At 39.3% G+C, this 24,564-nt stretch overlaps 1 protein-coding gene and 1 long non-coding RNA gene across 2 annotated transcripts in view; both read right to left on the bottom strand.

The window, feature by feature from the left end:
* Window positions 1–24,564, bottom strand: part of LOC138402371 (uncharacterized) — a 160,190-nt gene that overhangs the window by 130,623 nt on the left and 5,003 nt on the right. The gene's annotated exons all lie outside the window — the stretch shown is intronic.
* The window catches only part of LOC117982475 (uncharacterized), a 190,038-nt gene that overhangs the window by 71,052 nt on the left and 94,422 nt on the right, over window positions 1–24,564 (bottom strand). The window contains exons 2-3 of the mRNA XM_069498644.1: window positions 2,912–3,170; window positions 1,773–1,909 (exon numbers count right to left, since the gene is read on the bottom strand). Of these exons, the coding sequence (XP_069354745.1) occupies window positions 1,773–1,909; window positions 2,912–2,984 (210 nt within the window). The 5' untranslated portion in view covers window positions 2,985–3,170. The remainder of the gene's footprint in view (window positions 1–1,772; window positions 1,910–2,911; window positions 3,171–24,564) is intronic.

Here is a 24,564-nt window from a genome sequence, read left to right on the forward strand (position 1 = left end):
GGCAGTTTTTGGGAAAAACAACTCTTTAAAAAATACCGCCAAAGTTTTTAGCACTATTGGCTATGCTGACAAGAACTTGAACAGTTATTAACTTTCATCTTATCACGTTTATCCTACAGAATTAGATAAATAAATAAAAATGTACAAACCGCGAGTTCGACAGCTTGTGACAATAATATTATTGTTTTTATCACCACACATGTATCTACCTACATTATAATTTTATTTATTTATAATAATTATAACCTAATTCCATAATACAAAGTTTCGTCCTTATTGTAATCCTAAAATATGGTTGCACAACATAACCAGAGTTTAATAATAAAAAGCACGCAAATTATAAATAACAATAAAAATAAATAATAGGCTAATAATTATTAATTATGTAAGTAGAAATATGTTACTAAATTAATTTAATTATTTTTCTAAAGAAGATTGGAAATCTGTGATCAAAAATATTTATATCTACAACCAGCTTAACAAATACACATTCTTCTCTCTCTCAGCATGCAGGATTGTAATAATATGAAGTATTATTTTTAAAAATTTCAAGAGCAAAAGTTTTAGATCTACGGCTTATAATATATTGCCTCAAGGTCTACAGTAATTAGCTTAGTGTTGAAGCGATGAATCGGCTAGCGTAAACTAGAGTTATTAGAATTTATTGCAAGCACTAAACCCACAAGTAGAATGTCCTTGACTCGACGAACTGCAGATGGACTCATTTTTCTCAATTTCTTTTAACGACGCTAAGTGTCGTGTTACTAGACACAAAGGTATTCCTACACCATTTCAACTAGATTGCCTTACAAATATCTAGATATCTCTATAATATGTAAAAATGAATCGCTGAATAATATGTTGCTGATCGCAAGTCTCGAGAACAGCTGAACCGATTTCGCTAATTCTTTTTTCATAATATTCTTTGAAGTAATATTCTTTGATGGTTCTTACGGAGAGAAAATCTCTATATATAAAATTGAATCGCTGAATATGTTGCTGATCGCAAATCTCGGGAACAGCTGAACCGATTTCGCTAATTTTTTTTTCATAATATTCCTTGAAGTACGAGGAGGGTTCTTACGGAGAGAAAAATTTAAAAAAAAAACCTGAAAAAGCATCGCCATCCATTATCGCCGTCTGCACCTCTGTACGCTTAGATCTTTAAAACTACGCAACGATACGGTTTTTATTACAAGTAATAAATTATCTTAGGCCATAGGTAGAGTGATACAAAAGGAAGGTTTATACGTATTTAATATTTCTTTGTGTTAATTTGTTATAATATGACGATGATTGTTCAAGATGTCAGAAGAAATCAAGCCGACCGCTACCATCCCTCCCATCCCTTCAGTTCGCACCTAATTGCGAATGTGAGAGATATACAAGAGTTTTCTACGAGAAATTCACGTGATTTGGATGACAGTATTTTCAAGAGATTCAAGAGAAGACATCCTTTATGTCTGAGTGAAAAAGTTATCTGAAGTTTGTTAATGAGTTAAGGTGTAACCTTCCTCTAAAATTAAACTTTGATTTGATTGATTTGATTTGATTTTATAAAAGAATATTAGCCATGCTATTTATGACTAATACTCCCCTTTCCCCTCCAACTAAGCGTAAAGCTTGTGCTAGAAGTAGGTACGACAATAGTGCAACAGGTAGGGTTTGAACCGCCGCGCCGGCCTTTCGAAATTCATTCCGCTCGTCAACCGTTGAGCTATTAGGCACTTTAAACTTAAAAAAATGAATAACTGTTTGTAGAGAGTACGTACCTTGCAGGCGAAGAGCGCGCTGTGCCACGTGGCCTTGGTGTCGCTGAAGAAGTAGCAGCTGTGGCCCAGCCTGATGAACTGCGGCGGACAGACGTAAGACATCTTTGTGTGGTTCTTGTGGCCGTCCACTCCTTTGCCTGAAACGTAGAGAATTAAATATAGAGGGCAACCTCAGTGGCCCTTAGAGTAAGATCATCATAAACCCATTTAGGCCAAAGCCAACCACACTGGCCAAGTGCGGATTACAAGACTCATCCCACACTTTTGATGCATGCAGGTTTCTGGTGAAAAGGCGAGTGAAGGCAATCGGCATTTGGCCAGCGTGGTAGACTATGGCCAGGCCCTCCTTAGCCTGAGAGGAGACCTGTGCCCATTAGTGAGCGTGAGTCGACGATGGGTTGATCATATTGTTGATGATGATGATGTTCATGGCCAAGTTTCAAGCCTCTCTATGCCGTTGTTATTGGTTCAGCTTTCAGCGATTGAGTCGTGACACTTATCTGTAACGATTTTAAAGAAAGGTAACAGATAGAAACACAGATAGAAGCACAGGCATACCAACCTTACACTTTGGTTTGCAGCCCCTACAGCCAAAATCTAAATATATAAAAGGAAAAGTGTCTATCAACGCACAGCTCAAACTACTGGACGGATCGGGCTGAAATTTGGCATTCCGATAGCTATTATGACGTAGGCATCCGCTAAGAAAGGGTTTTTGAAAATTCAACCCCTAAGGGGGTGAAAGAGGGGTTTGAAATTTGTTTAGTCCAAACGGACGAAGTCGCGAGCATAAGCTAGTGTAAATATATAAAAAGAAAAGATGACTGACTGATCTATCAACGCACAGCTCAAACTACTGAATGGATCGGCCTGAAATTTGGCATGCAGATAGCTATTATGACGTAGGCATCCGCTAAGAAAGGGGGTTGAAAATTAAACCCCTAAGGGGTTAATATAGGGGTTTGAAATTTCCGCGTTTTTTTAATTTTTAATTTTGAAGGGGTCGCGAGTATAAGCTATTAAGGGTCGGCTCCTTGGTGGGAGGGACTAAGGTCGTACTCTGTTTGTATTTTAATTTTTATATTACTTTATTTGTTGTTTTTTGGCTGAATAAAGGATATTTATTTATTTATACTTACACTGTGACCAAAAGACGATGAAAATGATTGCGACTATTGCAATCACGCGTCCTCTCCTTTCCAAAGCTTCCATTTTGAACACTGGCACAGATATAATATCACAAATAGATAATACTTTTTAAATTAATTTATCACTATCACACACACACTTGTAAATTTAAATTTAGTATCAAGTCATGTTGTTAATAAGAAAACTGGTATACTATGAATTAGAATGGTTTAAATGACACTTCACTGTTTTCACTGGTAGAGAGGTAACCTGAAACAAAAAAAGAAATATTAACACATTAGTACTAAACATATAATATTCTGTGATATTAGTAGGTAGAGTCATACTATTATATATTCTGTGGTAGAGTCCGTACATTCGCATCCGCATCCGTATTAATTAATGCGGAGCTTTTACGGATGGAGATTCATATTTGCAAAAAGTAACAAAGAAAGTCGGCGGGGCCAGAGTAGCGCGTGCCTCACACGTCTTTGCTAGTTGATTATCTATATATATAAAAGGAAAAGGTGACTGACTGACTGACTGACTGATCTATCAACGCACAGCTCAAACTACTGGACGGATCGGGCTGAAATTTGGCATGCAGATAGCTATTATGACGTAGGCATCCGCTAAGAAAGGATTTTTGAAAATTCAACCCCTGAGGGGGTGATATAGGGGTTTGAAATTTCTGTAGTCCACGCGGAAGAAGTCGCGAGCATAAGCTAGTCTTCAAATAAATCAAAAAGTGTACAATAGTACCACAGTGTACAACAGGGGTGCTATGGATATTCGCATCCGCATCCAAAAATGCGAAACACTCGCATTAATTCAGACATCTGCATCCGCATCCGCATCCATAGATGTCAAAATATTAGCATCCGAAATAACCCTGGTACCTAACTACCTACTAGTCTTGTATTAGTATGACAACATCATATTATTATGAATAATGGTTTCCAAGAAGTTTTAATTTGAAAGCAGTTAACAATAAATAATTTCCGCCGCGTATTTAGGTCGGCGTAGAAAGTCTAGCCATGAAGAGAAATCTAGATTTGGACCGTAAAAGTGTCTTAATGCCGATCATAAACTCGCGTAAGGTACGGATTCGGTATGTAGATTGCGTTCATTGTTTTCTGTAAATAGAACTATGTATTTTACTACACGTTACAACTAAAGGTTTTCGCTCACTATCACTACCCCTATTATAAATGCGAAGAAAGGATTTTTGAAAATTCAACTCCTAAGAGGTAAAATAAGGGTTTATGTGTAGTTCACATATTAGAATAAGCTAGTCGTTATATTATATAAGAAAAAAATTACATTACCAAGGTGTTAAAATTTTAAATAAATTAATTAAGAAGGCATGATAATGTGACTGATTCTAATTGTACACGATCTATAAACTATAGTGACGGGTCTATTGATATTGATCCCGTTGATAATGCTTTAGAAAAGGGCAATACTAGATTTAGACCTGTCAATTGGGCCGGGCACATAATTCGAAGAACCGATAGACGTTGAAGACCCAAGATGCTGGAATGGCGAACTCGCACCGGAAACCGCAGTGTTAGAAGAACTCCCAGTAGATGGACAGAGGAGATCAAGCGAGTCGCAGGGAGCCGCTGGATTCAAGCAAGGCAAAACAAGAGACCTATGTCCAGCAAGGGACGTCTATCGGTTCACGATGGTGAATTTTATATTGCGAGTCCTAATATTAGGTATAATAATATGTACATTGCTTCGTTGTAGGTAGTTGTTTTTTTTTCGACTACGGCGAAACCCAAAAGGAGGGGTATGTGTTTGATCTGTAATATGTATGTCCGTTCCTATGGGCGTTCGTAACTACTCAACGGCTCAACCGATTTTGATAAATGACACGTCATTAGAATAAGATTCGTCTTGATGGCGCGAGTGTCACTGCGTACAAAATTCTTAAAAAATCAAAATGGAGGAATTTATGCATTTTAATGTGCAGTCTGAAAAGAAGCAGTGTAAACCGCGGTCGGGTTTTTTTGAAACTTTTTAAATTACGTACGTACCTTGTTTAATTTATTCGCCGGGAACACGTTTGTAATGGAATGCGCTCGCGATAAGCCCGAAAGCAGCGACTGCATATAACCTGTTTATATTATGTCATGCATGGGTTGCAGAAAAATATTTCATTGACAAAAATAAAAAGTAGCACAGGTTTTTTTACTTTTATTGCTATAAAGGTACGGCACGCGAGTGGGAAGAGACCTTTAGATTGAGTTTTGTGATTAGTGCAATATTATGTAGTTCCTAGTTACTAACTTTACGTCAAAGCTAAAAGCCTCTATTTTAAACCGTTCAAATCTAGGTAAGAATATTATTCCGGGGATAGTTAAACCATAACATACTAAATATCGCTCATTAATATAATGCCTAGGTAAGTCTTGTTCCTGCAAAGTGCAAACCATAGACCGTAATGATTATGGTAGATTCACTTAACGATTCGAAAGCATTTGTAAAAGTTAATTTTAATGAAAAAATTATTCTTTTCTATTCTGTAGATTCACAAGTTAGTACTACAGTTTACCTGAATTTTACATAACACTAGCTTATGCTCGCGACTTCGTCCGCGTGGACTACAAAATTTCAAAACCCTATTTCACCCCCTTAGGAGTTGAATTTTCAAAAATCCTTTCGTAGCGGATGCCTACGTCATATTGGCTATCTGCATGCCAAATTTCAGCCCGATCCGTCCAGTAGTTTGAGCTGTGCTTTGATAGATCAGTCAGTCAGTCAGTCACCTTTTTCTTTTATATATTTAGATATTAAATTTGTATGCATTTGTTCTGGAGACAATATGAGTTATTCTGTTGTATACAATCTCTAAACTAAATTGACAGGTCGAAATGCAGTGTACTCTCGGAGAGTGACATAATTTATGTTGATTTTTGTCTTCCCTTGAAATTTTTAAAACTATTTATGAATTCAAGTCCTACTAATATTATCAATGTGTGGATGTTTGTTACTCAATCACGCAAAAACGGCTGAACGGATTTGGATGAAATTTAGAATTGAAATAGATTATACCCTGGATTAACACATAGCTACTTTTTATCCCGGAAAATCAAAGAACTCTCGCGAGATTTTGAAAAATGTAAATCCACGCAACGAAGTCGCGAGCATCAGTTAGTAAGTCCATAAATAAGAAAGCTTACATAGAAAACCACAGAGAAACAATTTAAAAAGTTTGTAATCGGTATAGGATGATTCAGTAGGGAAACTTTACACTACAAAACTTTATCGGCTCCTTCATGCTTGAGATCGTGGCAGTCGTGCTTGAAATTTCAATTTCCTCGACTTTGATGTTGCCGAGTACCACCTAGATAACCCACATACATTCATGTTACATTACAGCTATAAAACTAGACATTTTAGGGTTCCATACCTACATCCGAATGAAAAAACGGTTCTCGTATAGATAGGATCACTTTTGCTGTCCATCTGTGATCTGTCTATGTATCTGTCTGTCTGTCAAGACACTTTTTCTCACAAACGCATGGAGGTATCATTTTGACGATCTCCCTGGCGCAGTGGTATAAGCGCTGTGGTCTTGTTAGTGGGAGGTCCCGGGTTCGAATCCCGGGCAGGGGTTTGGAATTTTATAATTTCTTAATTTTAGGTCTGGCCTGGTGAAAGGCTTCGGCCTTGGCTAGTTACCACCCCACCAGCAAAGCCAAGCGACTTAGCGTCCCGGTACGACGCCGTGTAGAAATCAAAGGGGTATGGGTTTAATAAAAACTGCTATATCCCTTCCAGGTTAGTCCGCATCCATCTTAGATTGCATCATCACTTACCACCAGGTGAGATTGCAGTCAAGGGCTAACTTGTATCTGAATAAAAAAAAACTAATATGTACCAAAATCTTTTTTGGGACCCCAACGTCTATCAATTTTTCGAACTAGTTGCGTGTCCTGCCCATTGCCACGTCTTCAGCTTCGCAACCCGTTGAGCTATGTCGGTTACTCTAGTTCTCCTACGGATGTCCTGTGGATCTCATATTTTATCACTCGGAAATAAATCAAAACCTATAGAGTAGGTGTTTCACTCAGCTGAAAAAATGTTGGCAAAGATGATGTTGATTAGAGAACCACCTCTATTTTTTAAATCGGCTTATGAAATTTGACATAATGGCAATTGCGTGCTTAAAAGCAATCTTATTTCTAAATAAACCATGCAAAACTCATTTCAATCTCGGTTTATAGATGATTCGCGTGTAATTAAAAAGTTAATTTCGTTTTTTTTGCGCTAGAAAGTGTGAAAAATAATCCGTGATAGATATTAGATTGACTTTAACAGTGAAAGTGACTTTCTGTGTAGATTCAGATAAAATTTCGCATTTCGGTTATGTCATCATCATCATCCTCTCAACCCATCGCCAGGGCACTACTGAGCACTCTTAGAATGAGAAGGATTTAGGCCGTAGTCAAGCACGTTGACCAAATGCGCATTGGCAGCCTTCACACCACTTTGAGAACATGCGCAGGTCATGGACTAAGACTTTCATATGTACTTGTATTTAGATATGTACTAAGTACTTCCTAATTCCATAGGTTAGATATATAAACCCAACTGAGAGCTATTTTTATCATCATCATCATCAACCAATAGACGTCCACTGCTGGACATAGGTCTCTTGTAGGGACTTCCACACGCCACGGTCTTGCGCCGCCTGGATCCAGCGGCTCCCTGTGACTCGTCTGATGTCGTCCGTCCACCTAGTGGGGGGTCTTCCAACACTGCGTCTTCCGATGCGAGGTCGCCATTCCCGCACCTTGGGACCCCAACGTCTATCGGTTGTACGAACTATGTGCCCTGCCCATTGCCACTTCAGCTTAGCAAACCCGTTGACGGTTGGTTGTTGGACCTATGTCGGTTACTCTAGTTCTCTTACGGATCTCCTCATTTCTGATTTGATCACGTAGAGAAACTCCAAGCATAGCTCTCTCCATAGCCCGCTGAGTGACTCTGAGCTTTCTTATGAGCTATTTTTATACAATGCATAATCACGTCGTGTTCAGAATGGACTACTTGTTTTGCGCGCACTATATCTGCCTCAGAATCGATATATATTCGAGTCGGTTGGGGAAATCCTAATCACGAACTCTTCACCTTAAGGCGGAAACAAACTATCTGATGTGTCTGTAAGCCGCGGCCCACAGCCGCGACAGATCAGTCGTTTGGGACGCGGCTATCTCCTATCTAGATAACTATCGGACGTCCGAGCGCTCATAGTTACCTCCGCGACTTGTGTTGCATCCGATAGTTTGCACAGTTCCGTGTACATTTTATAATCATTATTATAATCGCAATTGTTGTGATTGTCTGAATTGGTATTCAATGCCAATTTAGAGCCTCAATAGCTCAACCGGTAAAGGAGTGGACTGAAAACCGAAAGGTCGACGGTTCAAACCCCGCCCGTTGCACTATTGTCGTACCTACTCCTAGCACAAGCTTGACGCTTAGTTGGAGAGGAAAGGGGAATATTAGTCATTTAACATGGCTAATGTTCATTAAAAAAAATGCATTGTATTTACCCAATAGTGAGCGAGTGTCGGCCAATCAGAGGTGATTGCGATCGTCACACTATGTAAGCTGTCATTTTACCGTAATAGAGCTTCTTATACCTCTATATAAGTAGCGGCAGTCAGCCGCGTCCGATAATTTGTTTCTGCCTTATTGTCTTTCTTTTCCCAAAAATGTGAAATATTTACATAATCGAGGTAGGTAGGTGTCTGGTGTCCCCGGGCGCCACACTCATGGTGTATAGAACGCGACAGGTCAAAATGGCAATCGAGAAGGGAACGCACCGCAACCTCCGCGCTAACCCGGTGCGAGCAAGCGCGAGTGACGTGTGGGTGTGCGGGGCGTCCCCTTGCCTCATACCCCGATTGCCATCTCGACCTGTCGCGGACTATAGATGACTCCGCCACAACATGAGGTTATACAAGGGGCGGACCAACACATTCCTAAAAGGCCGGCAACGCATCGGCGGCTTCTCTGGTGCTGCAAATGTTCATTGGCGGCGGTAATCACTTAACATCAGGTAACCCGCCTGCTCGTTTGCTCGCTATATCTATTTAAAAAAATAATATGATCCAGCGACCGCGGGCGCAGTCACGCGTACAAACGCGCTGGCTTGACTCGATGACGAGTATTTTTATACTCCCTGCTATAAATCGAGTTCTAATTCTGTACTGTCTGTATTAGGGCACATGCAGAAAAGCTTATTTCGTATGCGCGGCTCACTCAAAGATATCAATGTACGTAACGTGCCCTGACTGCAATACCTAAGGGTCAAAGCCACACGATATTTTTAGCATCTGTAAATAGCGATTTGATACGTTAAAATGCAACAAGTTATTGAAATAGGATCCAGCATAGCAGCAGTTGCTAATACCTACCTACTGTCGTCGTCCTGTTTGTAAAAACTGTGGAACCAACTCCCATCGGCGGTGTTCCCACTAGATTATAACATGGGGTTATTCAAGGGGCGGACCAACAAATTCCTAAAAGGCCGGCAACGCATCGGCGGCTCCTCTGGTGCTGCAAATGTTCATGGGCGGCGGTAATCACTTAACATCAGGTGACCCGCCTGCTCGTTTGCTCGCTAAATCTATTAAAAAAAAAAGCGGTTAGTTCGAAAAAGTAGTTTCTGGGTTATCAGTCAAAAACAAGGAATTTTTCAAAAATAATACTAACCAAACTAAAGACTCGCGTTCTACATAGATTAACCTACATTTTATTAACATAATTTTTTGAAAATTTCCACGTGTTTTGGTGATAAAAACAGTGTTTGAAGTTAATCGCTATTTAGAAATATGGGTACGTCAGAAAATACGTGATATCTATAGTACGCGACAGGTCGAGATGGCAATCGGGGTATGAGGCGGGGGGACGCCCTGCACACCCCTAGGTATCTACTAGGCTGTCTATCTCTATCACCACCACAGTACAGTACGCGGCAGAAAGTAATGTATATCGGCCTTTAGAATGACATTTCGGCTTTGTAGAGCGTTCTCTCTGTCACTCGTATATGACGTTTTGTCGGTCTCAACGACAGAGACAGCGCTCTACAAATCTGCTATCTCCTTCATATTGCTGTTCGGTGTGATTGCAGTCAAACGGTGCTTATATAATTACTAGCTGATGCCCGCGACTTCATACGCGTGGATTTAAGTTTTAAAAAACCCGTGGGAACTCTTTGTTATTCCGGCATAAAAAGTAGCCTATGTCCGTTTCCAGGTCTTAAATTATACCCATGCAAAAAATCACGTCGATCCGTTGCTCTGCTGCGACGTGATTGAAGGACAAACCAACAAACCAACAAACAAATACACTTTCACATTTATAATATGGGTACTGATTAATAAATAAATTATCTTAACAAATAAATTATTCTCATTCTTATTCTTATACCAGTTTTTTAAAAAAACGTCGATTTGTCTTCACATTTCGCAACTTATCTTTGTCTTTGTCTGGTGGGAGGCTTCGGCCGTGGCTAGTTACCACCCTACCGGCAAAGCCGTGCCGCCAAGCGTTTTAGCGTTCCGGTACGATGCCGTGTAGAAACCAAAGGGGTATGGGTTTAATAAAAACTGCCATACCCCTTCCAGGTTAGCTCGCTATCATCTTAGACTGCATCATCACTTACCATCAGGTGAGATTGCAGTCAAGGGCTAACTTGTATCTGAATAAAAAAATAAAAATAAAACTTAATTTAAAGTACCTATCTAACAGTGCGTACCGGAACTTATTATTGATTTCAATACAAGTACACGAAGACCGTAGGGTATAATTAGATGCAGTGCACGAGAGGAAGGTTCATTACATTGTAATGAGTACCCATGAGCATTGATGACTGTACAATCTAATGTAATGCTACTACTACGCTTCGTAAGATAAAGAATACTTGATAGTGATAGTAATCAGTCCAGTGGCGTGCACAGGGTTTGAAGCCAGGGTAGGCATTAGTTAGGTAGGAACCTGTTTACTGGCAGGTCATAATGAAAAATATGGTCATAATGATAAATAGCTTACAACTGCGGTAAGCAGTGCATTTATGCCTCTATGACCTGCACGCTACTGGTAATCACTATCAAGTATTCTTTATCTGCAACTCTCAACTTTTCAGAGCCAGTACCCGTAGTACAAGATTTTACGTCTCACCAAACCAAACCAAATTCGAGAGTCGAAATACTTCCGCGTTACAGTAAACTGGATCTTAAGTGCCTTGTTTTAAAGCTCAAGTTTGTCTACACTTCTACAGCCAGCGCTCCAAGCGGAAACATTGCGAAATTAAAATCAGTGGCATTGAATATTTGACTTCAATTCAAGGCTGTTTAGGTCCATTTTACTGTAACGCGGAAGTATTTCGACTCTCGAATTTGGTTTCGTTTGGTGAGACGTAAAATCTTGTACTACAGGTACAGTTCAATTAATTTTTTAGGGTTCCGTACCTCAAAAGGAAAAAGGGAACCCTTATATGATCACTTTGTTGTCTGTCTGTCTGTCTGTCGGTTTGTCAAGAAACCTACAGTGTACTTCCCTTTGACCTAGAATCATGAAATTTGGCAGGTAGGTAGGTCTTATAGCAGACGTTCGGGGAAAAATCTGAAAATCGTTAATTTGTGGTTACAACTTACATTAGTATTTTCAATTTTCGAAATAAGATAACTATATCAAGTGGGGTATCATATGAAAATGCTTCACCTGTGCATTCTAAAACGGATGTTTATTTATTTTTATGCATCATAATTCATAGTTTTTGAATTACCGTGCAATATATCGTAAAAAACGACTGTAGTACGGAACCCTCATTGCGCGAGCCTGACTCGCACTTGGCCGGTTTTTTTTTAATTTTAGACTAGCGCTTGGCTGCAATCAGACCTGTAGGCGATTGTCTAAAACCTGCATCAATCATTATTACACTGATTGGCTGAATTTGTGCGATTCTTGTTGCAACAATGCATTGTAGCCAATAGTGAGCGAGCGTTAACCAATCAGAGACGATTGCGATCGTGACATTGTAGCTGTCATTCTCCCGCAATCGCGCAGCTGGTGGCAAGTGATGATGCAGCCTAAGATGGAGCGCGCTTGCCTAGAAGATGCCTATTCACTCTTGATATTATATTATATTCAGATCTCATATTATAACTGGACGGTAAAACTAATGCTGGCAAAAACGAATTAACGTTTAAATTTTAGAAACTAAAGAAATCTATTTACTAGTGGTTCTGTTCTGATACTTCGCACAAAAAATTTGACAGCGTTTTTGTCACCCAAATAAGCAATTAAGCGTGGTGTTTATGTCGTTAATCAAAATAATTCAATTAATCACTCGTAAGTAGTGAATAAGTAGACTAATCGGTTGTCACTGAACAGTGCACATGACTAAATAATTATTCGGCTCTGGCAGTTATGGACGCGTCGAGTGAGCTTTTTTTCCTTATCGCAAATTGTATCTTGCAATCAGTGAATAATAAATAGTTGACTTTTTTTTTTAATTCAGATACAAGTTAGCCCTTGACTGCAATCTCACCTGGTGGTAAGTGATGATGCAGTCTAAGATGATAGCGGGCTAACCTGGAAGGGGTATGGCAGTTTTTATTAAACCCATACCCCTTTGGTTTCTACACGGCATCGTACCGGAACGCTAAATCGCTTGGCAGCACGGCTTTGCCGGTAGGGTGGTAACTAGCCACGGCCGAAGCCTCCCACCAGACCAGACCAGAAATTTAGAAATTATAAAATTCCAAACCCCTGCCAGGAATCGAACCCGGGACCTCCCACTATTAAGACCACAGCGCTCACCACTGCGCCAGGGAGGTCGTCAGAGTATTTATTTAAATCCCTAAATATATGCGTGTGTGTGTACTCCCTTGCACCTTGCTGCCAGCGCCCATGCTACGGGATTAATTCAAAACTTCTATCTACGTGGACAACTCCACGGCTTCGCTCCACTCATCCCCCGATCGATGACCGGGCGTCCACTACCTCGAGAGCTCCTTCGATCGCCGTCACCAGCACAACGCGCAGGCGACACCAGCGACGACGACCACGACGACGCGAGACCCACCGGACAAGACCTCGTCTCTGCACTGGACGGCGTACCTAGCGCCGTCGTGCGGATACCCACTCCAGAATAACACGGACCTACAACATCAACGCGCGCGGCGACGTGGGTTGATCCACCCGCTGCGCGGTGAACAAAACATAGACAGCCAAATCACCAGGGCCCAAAGCCAAGATGGCAGGCCCTAGCCGGTTGACCGGCTAAAAGACAAACACCTGGGCACAGAGATACCCAGCGCCACACCCGGGTTAGGAGGCCAAGCCTCGAGGCCCGTACCCCCGTCTGGCCGTTCCGGCCTAACGGAGAGGACCCGCACTACTAAAATCGCGGCCATCGCCTAGTTACTTAATACAAGCAATTAAAGTTCTAATCTCCTAATTAAATCGTTTTTTTTCCAAACTTTTTTTCAATTGTAAGTTTTTCTACTTGTTTTTCTCGACTGTATTATACGTATATAGAAAAACTGTTTATAACTATTAGTCTCTATTACAAATCTGAGATTTTATTCTAAAGGTTATACGTACCAATATAATTAATTTTTGAACAATAATTAATCCAAGGTATACAATATTATGTTTTCGTATTTTTATTCACTGGACTGAGACTAAAAGATCGCGTAAGAAGCTCCGATATAAGACGTGAGACTAAAGCGAGAGACGCAATAAGGCAAATCCTACGACTTAAATGGAGAAAAACTTTTTTATAAAGAGATTAGATTTTTTAAATTGTTAGTGTAAATATTAAGTCCTTAGTTAGTAAGAATAGAAATAAAGAATATCTAATTAAGTAAACTATAGATTAAGTAATGTAAAATTAGTTAGGAAAGGATAAAAATAAAGCTTTTATTATTATTTTTATTTACTGAAGGGCCGTATAGAAATGTAGACCTAGGTACATTTTTATATCTTACAGTTATACCTACTTGAACACGACAGACTTGAAAACGTTATTGAAATAGCTAGAAATGCATGTTGTGCCGACGCGACCCCACGTAATGAGGGATAAGGTAAGGAAGAAGAAGAAGATTGAAATAGCTAGAAAAGAAAGTACCTAGCTGCGACGCCGTATTTTCTAATCAATTATTTCATACTGAAAGAAACAAAAATTATCTACCAAACAAGCCAAACACGTGCGAATTCCGTGCCACTAATATGTACTGTACTGTATTGATTCTTATTATTATAAGCCTAAGAACCAAATTCGCATATTAATTATTATAGAAAGCACAATTGAATGTAGGTATGCATGCACTTGAAATGCATCGGGTTCAAAGCACACTCGAGATTATGAACACTTGAGAGATCTCGATGAGATGCGCTTGTTATTATCTTGTGGTAGGTGGGTTTACTTTCTAGGTCAAGAGTTAGTGGCACAAAATATTATGTCCTAATACAATGTATAGTAAGAGCCGTGATAATAATATAGCCTGGTAGACTTCCGCCTTCTATTCGGGAGGTTCATCCCGGGCACGCACCTCTGGCTCTAACATTTCAGAGTTGAATGCCGTTAAACTATTAAATTAATACTTATTGAAGTGCGACTTGAAAAAGCTGTGTTTTTTCGGATGAAATGGATGGTCAAGATGGGGGCTATCTGGGGGATCATTCAGACGACATAATTCTTTTTTCTTTTTAAAAGAATATTAGCCATGTTAAATGACTAATATTCCCGTTTCCTCTCCAACTAAGCGTCAAGCTTGTGCTGGAAGTTAGGTACGACAAAAGTGCAACGGGCGGGGTTTGAACCGTCGACCTTTCGGTTTTCAGTCCACTCCTTTACCAGTTGAGCTATTGCGGCTCTAAATTGTGTCATATTCAACCTTAATACATCGCAAAAGCTTGAATATGACGAATGGTCCACTAAAGAAGTGCCTATCTTGACTATTCCAGTGTTAGAGCCGTTGTACCTAATAACACCCAACTTAGATAAATGAATTAAGACAGTGTCGTAAGCATTTAGCACGTATGAGTAATTGACGTTCCAAAAATATGCACTGTTATGACGTGGGTTAGATAGAAATAATATTTCCGCGTTCCTTTTTCATAGCAATTATCCCCTTTAGGAGTTGCGATGTTGATGATTTATCCAAAAAGATATATGCCAAACCAGAGCCATTTTAGGTAAATTGTTTGCACAATTTGAAAACGAAGCTTTGGTTTGTGTGGTGAATATTTATATATAGGCATAGGCATGTATCAGTGCGCGTCGTGTATCATACAGGTAAAAGAATTGACTCTATCGAAGTTATACTTTAGTCGTTTTTTATTTATTTATTCAGATACAGTTAGCCCTTGACTGCAATTTTACCTGGTGGTAAGTGACGATGCAGTCTAAAATAGAAGCGGGCTAACCTGGAAGGGGTATGGGAGTTTTTAATAACCCCATGCCCCTTTGGTTTCTACAAGGCATCGTACCTGAACGCTAAATCGCTTGGCGGCACGGTTTTGCCGGTAGGATAGTAACTAGCTACGGCCGAAGCCTCCCACCAGACCAGACCAGAAATTTAGAAATTATAAAATTCTTAATCCCTGCCAGGAATCGAACCCGGGACCTCTCACTAATAAGACCACAGTGGTCGTTACTTATGTCAGAGGACTCTTGGCCTACAAAAACAACGTGGCAACATACAAGGAGTTGTGGTAAATAGATAAACTCGTAATACGTAAAATGCACCTCGACATGTTTAGATTCTCATTTAGTTATTTTTAAACTGGTTTTTAGGGTTCCGTACCCGAAGGTTTCCAGCGGGACCCTATTACTAAGACTGTCTGTCCGTCCGTCCGTCTGTCTGTCAGCGGCCTGTATCTCGTGAACAGTAATAGAACTTTCACAGAATGTGTATTTCTAATTGCCGATATATTAAAGCAAAAAATAATAAAAATCTCATTAAGGCTGCCATGAAAATTTGGAAAAATTAAATTAAATATTTCTTGTACGATGGTACGGAACCCTTCGTGTTCGAGTCCGAATCGCACTTGCCCGATGTTTTTCATTGGGTATAGATACTGTTTATGTTTCCTCTAAGGTCTGTCGGTGGTTAGGGTTTTTATGTCGCCGTAATTTGGATATTTTTGTTCTGCGACCGTCGCGCGTCGTAAAACTACAAAGCCCGGATATTCGGCGACCTTCGAGGGCTTAACACAGAGTAACCGCTTCACGATCTTTAATTTTAGCTAGTGTCATAAATTATGACACACAGCAGCTTTGGTACAGAATACAGATGTGCTCAGAGTTACAAAAATACTGTCGGCGTTTATTTTATTTTTAATATCAATTAACAGTTTAAAACACCGGCCAAGTGCGAGTCAGGCTCGCGCAATGAGGGTTCCGTACTACAGTCGTATTTTTTCGACATTTTGCACGATAATTCAAAAACTATGATGCATAAAAATAAATAAAAATATGTTTTAGAATATACAGGTGAAGACCTTTCATATGATACCCCACTTGATATAGTCACTCACTTCGAAAGTTGAAAATACTAATTATTACTTCATGACCACAATTTTTTTTTGTGTGATCTAACCCTAAATTCACGGTTTTCAGATTTTTCCCCAAATGTCAGCTATAAGGTTTACCTACCTGCCAAATTTCATGATTCTAGGTCAACGGGAAGTACCCTGTAGGTTTCTTGACAGACAGACAGACAGACAACAAAGTGATCCTATAAGGGTTCCGTTTTTCCTTTTGAGGTACGGAACCCTAAAAATTAAAATAACTGCCATGCCCATGACACACGCACAACAGACGGAAACGTTTAAGTGCGGAAACCAGCCCAGAGCGAAGAAGAAGAATGCCCATGACACAAATAAAGACTTTATTTCTAATGTATCTATACAAGCATGCCTCTTCGGTTAGCTCGCATCCATCTTAGATTGCATCATCACTTACCACCAGGTGAGATTGCAGTCAAGGGCTAACTCCTCTCTCTCTTATTTGAATTAATAAAAACCTACCTAACTATAACGTATGTAACTAATAACTATACGATTAAAAATTGAAATTTTTTGCATTTGGATTTTTACGGCAAGTAGTTGATGGAATCCATATTGAATTTAAAACGTAATTTGCTATCAGTTATCATGGTGACAAAGCTTTGCTGTCATGGTTTGCCGTGGCCGAAAAATGGCCCCAGATGAAGTTTTCTATTTTTACAATAAAATTTAAAGCCCTTATCTAATTACTATACAAATTATGCCCACGTGGAACGGTGCCAAGAATACTGGCTGCATTTCCGCGCTGGACAGCCAGGCTGATCCGCTGCGCAAAAAATGAATCAGCCCTTCTATTAAATTAAATCAGTATGCTCGGGAAGTCGCGGCAGTTAACAATAAACAATAAAAATGCCATTCACAATCGAGCGAATCAATCGACCTGCTTACGACGACGCAACCCGAAATAAATTGGTCGCCTTCGCTTTCACCGCGGGCGACAGATGAAGCTGATTGCACATCTATCAGCCACTCGCCGCACGTGCCAACATTCGAAAACCATGCATTTATCAGCAGGTCTCTCTCTTTCTCTACGGCTTAAAGTGAAACCACACGATTCGTTGCATTGACACTGCGGTGCCTGAGCGGTGCCGCTGCATCATCCTACATAGAAATCGCTGTACCATGTCACACGATGCGTTACGACGTCGCGCGGCGCCACAGCGTATGCGCAACTGACTTGGGACCAGAGAGACAAGACGGGAATGGGTGGTGCGATTCAACGCTATAGTTGTAGCAACATCTGTATGGCACCCAATACTCAAATCCACAGCGGTGCGGCCCCATAACACACCGAAAACGCATCTTGTGATCGCATCAGTCTTGGAACGATTTTCTACTAAGCGGCTAGTTGCGGGCTGCTGGCCGAGCGCGTTTCCGAGTTATTCAAATAAGCCATATTTACCATTTAGTCCTCGGTGTTTACTAAAATATTTGGCCACGACTACAAACAGGTAACTTGAGTAGCCGCATGCGGCTCGACTTCTACATAATATATTACTGCGCTATAACGCTTACAAACGCGACTAGTTGCCAATATTATTGCAAGGGTGCAGCGTGGCATAACTGAAAGAAAACATGTATTGTGCACAAGACAACATAATGCAAGATAGTACATTAATTACGGTAGAGTTCAATGAAAAATTGAGTCTTTGCTATCAATAATGGAACATGGAGAGTACGAGATGCTCTGACCAAAATCTGCGACTTTTATATTTTTAACAAATAAAGTGGAGACACCCGCAAAAAAAAGAATGTAGCTGTTTGTAGCGACCAGTTAGGCATGCAGTCGCTACAAATGTTGTAGTTAGCGGCTGCGGTCGCCGCGACTAGCCGTTTAGAATCACCCTTATTAAAAAAATATAGTAAGTAAAACGATTGGCACTTGCGGTACGTGCGGCGAGTGACTGACTGATGTGCGATCGAAATAAAGAAAAGAAGAACGGATGTATTCGCATACTTTGCCGGAAAATGCATCGAACACAAGTTGAAATGAGACGTGAAATAAATTATTGGACTTCCAAGATGCTTGTCTGATAATGTTGTGTTGTGTAAGATGGCGTGCGTATAAAACAGTAATAACCTAGTGGTTAACACTTCGGGCTGCTATTCAAGAGGTCCAGGGTTCAATCTGAGCGTCACGCCTTTTTTTAAATAAAAATTTCGAGCACACGAGCAAGCGGGTAACCTGATGTTAAGTGAGTACCGCCTCTAACTTGTCGGAGTTTCGTTTTAAGAAATTAAGTAAATATCACTTGCTGTAACGGTGAAGGAAAACATTGTGAGGAAACCTGCATGTCTAACAGTTCTTCATAATATATCCGCACTTCGCCAGCGTGATGGACTATGGCCTTAACCTCTCTTCTTTTCATTCTGAGAGGAGACCTGTACTCATTAATGAGCCTGCAAATTGCGATGGGTTTAGATCATGACTCATGACAATACCATATTCTCCAACTTGGAGAACTGTTTTGCTATTGAAGTTGTCTTGTAAATATACCCCACCCTGTCCTCCAAGTATAGGGTGCTAGCTGATGCTCGCGACTTCATCCGCGTGGAATTAGGTTTTTATCCGTGGGAACTCTTTGATTTTCCGGGGTAAAAAGTAGCCTATGTCACTCTCCAGGTCTTTATCTATACCCATGCAAAAAACCACGTCAATCCGTTGCACCGTTGCGACGTGATTGAAGGTTAAACCAACAAACAAACACACTTTCGCATTTATAATAAGGGTACAGATACTTGGAGGACAGGGTAGGGTATGCAAAAGGTATACTGGCAAAGAGTCGTTGTTATCACACGTTTGGTTTGTCAAGCCTTTTCTGTGCGTTTGCATATTTTGATTCAGGTTTTATTTTGAATTCCTGCCTTGCAATGCGCATTGCCACATGCAAAGGATCGGGGGGATTGCATTAGTGTTCTTTTTTTGAATTTGTTTTTTCTTTGAATCCTAAACTCGCAACAAGATTTTAAAAATTATAGAAGTGGTATAATTCGAATTGAGTCGTATGCGGAAGGATCATCGCATTAGGTGTAATATTTCAAGAAACCGCGTATCACCAATAAACGAATATTAGAAAGAAGTACTTACTTAGCTTAGATGAGTGATGATAGCGTTACGTTTTGGTCGGTCACCCATCAAATTACTGACTTCGTGCGACAAGGTGGCGAAAATCGGGACTAACGTTGCCGTCAAGTTTCCCCTTTGTTCTTGTTTGAATATTCTAAGCCTTGTTCTCCAACAGCACCCCCCTGTCAATGTCATTTAAGGTGACGCAGGACGCTCGACCGAAATTGGCAGCGCACGTGGGTAACATGTTTGCTTTTCACTTGACATTGTATGAGAAAGGTGAGAGGCACGATGATTTTCACCGAAATCAAGCGCGCGAAAAGGGTTTAGGAAAAGTATTTTTGAGAAAAAACTACTGAATTTATGTTTGCAAAGTAAAGTTAGTTCAACCAATGAATAAATAAACTATGTCTAATGATATTTTTTTTAGAATTTTCATATTCCTAATCTTATTTATTTACGCCCAAAGTTGACATAAATTTAGTGTTAAAATAGGAATCTTTTGAGGCTCGTAACTTTTAAATCAATATTTTTTTCAATGTTTTATATATCAATGAACCTAGATAAAGACGAGGTAAATCGATATAATTCTTAGTTTTGTGCGTACAATATCGAATATTGTTGTATTTTCCCTCCTACGTTTGTATGAAGAAGTCTGAAGTGAGTCCCCTTAAGTGCCAAGAGAGTCGTACTCTACTGTATGTGCTGCTACAACTAACTAGGCCACACCCTCAAGTCTTAAAAATCTCTTATCGCCTTTTCCAGGTCGATGCTACGTCCTTGAATCATTTATTTCATTTAGTACCATGGTGAAATTGCGGTCAGATGATAACCCGTCAAGAGTTAATATGTCATCGATAAATAATAAACAAAAAAAAGGTCAAGTGCGAGTTGGACTCGCACATGAAGGGTTCCGTACCAATTATCATCGGTCAAGCAATAACATTTTATTTTATTTAAATTTTCATGGCAGCCATTTTGAAATTTTTATAAGGTTAAGTTTTGTTGTCATAGCGGCAAAATTTCAACTCTCTACCTATTACGGTTCACGACATACAAGCCCACTGACAGACAGACGGACGGACGGAACGGAATAGGTTCCCGTTGGCACTATTTGGGTATGGAACCCTAAAAACACTGCGCTAATTAGTTCTAATGGAGTTTTGTGTTTTATCTTTAGTTTAAGTGTAAACATTGTCAAGTCTACTGAATAAATTAATGATCATAAATGAAACTGTAACATGGTGATAGCAATTCAATCCATGTATGAATTTGTCAATCAGATAAATATTACATGTTATGACATACATATAGATGATGTCCGCGAGTTCGTCCGCATGGATACCTACAGGTTTTTTTTAAAAGTCCTGCGGGTATAAAAAAAATTAGCTTATGTATTAAGCTATACCTTTTTGTTTTTGTAACATCTTCACTGTTTACCCATATTCGCAATAAAGAAATTTGAATTAAATTAATTTGAATTAAGTCAGGTTCTAAGCTATCTCCCTCTATCTCCATTCCAAATCAAAGTAAGGTGTACACTTCATGAACTTTGTGAAAGATTTTGCATTTGTAAAAGAATTTGTAACGAGTACTTAATTTATGAAAATTATGAAAATCAAATACAGCCGACATACTAATAGATTTAAAAAAATGTAGCTAGCGTCACTCAGGAAAATGTAAGGATCTAATAACGGCTATTTTAGCGTTTAAACTTTAAACTAGAGTGATTTCCATATCTACATAGTATAAAGTCGCTTCCCGCGTCTGTATGTATGTATGAACGCGTAGATCTTTAAAACTACGCAACGGATTTTAATGCGGTTTTCACCAATAGATAGAGTGATTCAAGAGGAAGGTTTATAGGTATAGTTTAATTCTCAAAAAATTTGAGATCCCTAGGGAAATTGAAATAATGCGAATTAGGTCGGAAAAAAATCCATTTCATCATTTGGGAGTTTCCAAGATGTGCGCTGCCTCAATATGTAGTCAAAGTTACACGAAACAAACAAACTGTCGCATTTATAATATTAGTATGGAAATATGGATTATTAATTACTCATCACTGACACCACATTAGTATCTACATTGCACCCATGCGAAGCCGGGGCGGGTCGCTAGGGCGGGTCGCTAGGGCGGGCGTGTACTCACGTAGGTATTTAGTCGACGTTAGCCCGACTAAATACATGAGTACAGCCGGTGACAGATATTATATATGATACTCCATACGTCGTTCTAATCTGTTCATGCATTTAGAAGTTATGATGGAATAAAGAAACTCACATAATATATTTAAAACTAGCTGATGTCCACGACTTCGTACGCGTGGATTTAGATTTTAAAAAATCCCGTGGGAACTCTTTGATTTTCTGGGATAAAAAGTAGCCTATGTCATTCACCAGGTCTTAAACTATACCCATGAAAAAAATCACGTCGATCCGTTGCTCTGTAGTGACACAGTGGTAGTGATTATGAACTCTGAAAATATTATACAGATTTAGGCAGTTGTGTAACAATAAAGAAAGGCATAAGAAAAACGGGCAAGTTTTGTACAATACTTGTTACATTAATTATGCGTTTCCTCTCCGAAGCCCGACTTCCCGCGTTTTAAGGTCAATGGCACATAAGTACGCGGTTTTTTGCCAAGACATTTCGTACGCTCGATAAACTTGACATATGATATGCTTATGATTTAACGTACTTATTACATAAGAGAATTGTTTTGTAATAGCCAGTATCATTGTGTAGATTATTGTACTATATCTAAACTAGAGAATAATCTTATCTATACTTATCTATAGTAATTTATAACTGGATGATTTCTGTACATTAATTATTTTATTTTGAAAATTTTAATCGGAGGAAGCATTGTTATCGATATAGAGTTCAAAAGCGTATTTTTTTAGTTGTTTGCCTGTCTGTCGGTGCATACTTTACGCTGAATTTTACTGAACGGATTTGAACGCAACGTAGCATACAGATAGCATAGAACTTATAGCTAGTAATAATTATTTCGGGTTAATACATAGGATAGTTTCTATCTTGAAATGCAATAGCGACCGTTCGGTATAGGGAATCCAAACTTACGGCCACCATCTTCTTGGTATCCTGTCTATTTCGAGTAAGTACTTTATATCCCGAAAAAATCAAATAGTTCCCACGGAATTTTTACAAACCTAATTCCACCACGGGTATAAAGACGCGGGCGTAATCTATATATATAAAATTCAAAGTCCTGACTGACTGACTGACTGACATATATATCAACGCACAGCCTAAACCGCTGGTCCTAAAGACATGAAATTTGGAAGGTCTATTCTTTGTAAAGAGTAGGTATCCACTAAGAAAGGATTTTTCGAAATTCCACCCCTAAGTGGGTTAGATGGGGTATGGAAGTTTGTATGAAAGTCCGTCATTTTTCAAGTTATTTGCATGAAAATTGGTATTTGGGTGACTTTTTCTATTTCTTCATTTGTGATCTCTCGGTCACAAATGAAGAAATACGTGTTTCAGGATTCTTGGAAAATTCGCCCATAAGGGTGGTAAAATAGGGGATGAAAGTTTGTATGGGATAGTTTTAATTATTGATATTACTAACTTGAAATTTGGAAAGTAGGTTTTTTCTTGAGGTTAGGTGTCAGCTAAGAAACGACTATAAAAAAATTACCCCCTAAAGGGATGAAATGGGGATCGGAAGGTTATATGTGTTATTCAGTGCTGTTCAGGGTGCGCGTCTAGATGTTGTAATGTTTGTTTCTGAAAAAAAAATGCAATTTGTTTCGTGTAAGCCACGCGGGTGAAGCCGTGGGCAGAAGCTAGTCTACTGATATGCGACACAGAAAGAATTTGCGAAGCATTAAATTATTGATGAATTCGACTGGTAGCTCATCGAAGTACCTCATCGATGTATGAATTCGTCGAATAGAGACTCAATTTTGACGTGGACGTCGTGCATAATAAATTATTATGTTTTAGTCATATCGATGTTTCAATGAAAATTCCACGCATAACCACAATTTATTCCTGTACCTTTCAGTTCAAGGCTGATGTTAGCTGTTACGTAGGTATTTTCTTCCATTGTGCAACAAAAAATATTTCAGAATTCCTACAAATAGTGCAAAGGAAAACGAACCTTATTGCTAAACCAACATAGGGTAGTTAGAAAATGTTTGTTTGAATATATTTTTCGGCGTGTGGGTGTGTTCATATAAACTAATGCTTGCCGTTGATTTATAGATTGCGAACTCAAAATAGAAGAGTTTCAAATAAATAGAGCAGCGAAATACTTTTAATATATTATTGTCTTTTAATGTAGGTACCTACGTAATATGTATGAGGGAAACTGCATGCTTGAGAGTTCTCCATAATGTTTTTTTTTAAATTTTTATTCAGATACAAGTTAGCCCTTGACTGCAATCTCACGACCACAATCCTTTTTCGACTCACGCTTTTCATTGTTCAGGAAAAAAAACCGGTCAAGTGCGAGTCAGACTCGCGCATCGAGGGTTCCGTACACATTTTGCATCATTAATCATGTTATATATTATGCATAAAAATCTGTTTTACTATATACAGGTAAAGCCCTTGCATATGATATAGTATTACCCACTTGGTATAGTAATCTTACTTTGAAAACTGAATATCCACGATTTTCAGATTTATTCCTTTACGTGTGTGGTATAAGACCTAATTACCTGTCAAAGATGATTCTAGGTCAACGGGAAGTACCCTATAGGTTTTCGTGACAGACACGACGGACAGACGGAGAGACGGACAGACAGATAGACAAACAGACAGACAACGAAGTGATCACATAAGGATTCCTTTTGTCCTTTTGAGGTACGGAACCATAAAAATGAAAAAAAATCTGAAATATGTCTCTGTGTAGCGATAATATGGTTCTGTAACTGTACTAAACAACCTTACTGCAGCTTTCATAGTTTATTTTATATACATTCTCACACACATAGACAAACGGAGAGACAGGCAGACAGACAG

This window comes from Maniola hyperantus, chromosome 5, assembly GCF_902806685.2.
Source record: "Maniola hyperantus chromosome 5, iAphHyp1.2, whole genome shotgun sequence".
NCBI lineage: Eukaryota > Metazoa > Arthropoda > Insecta > Lepidoptera > Nymphalidae > Maniola > Maniola hyperantus.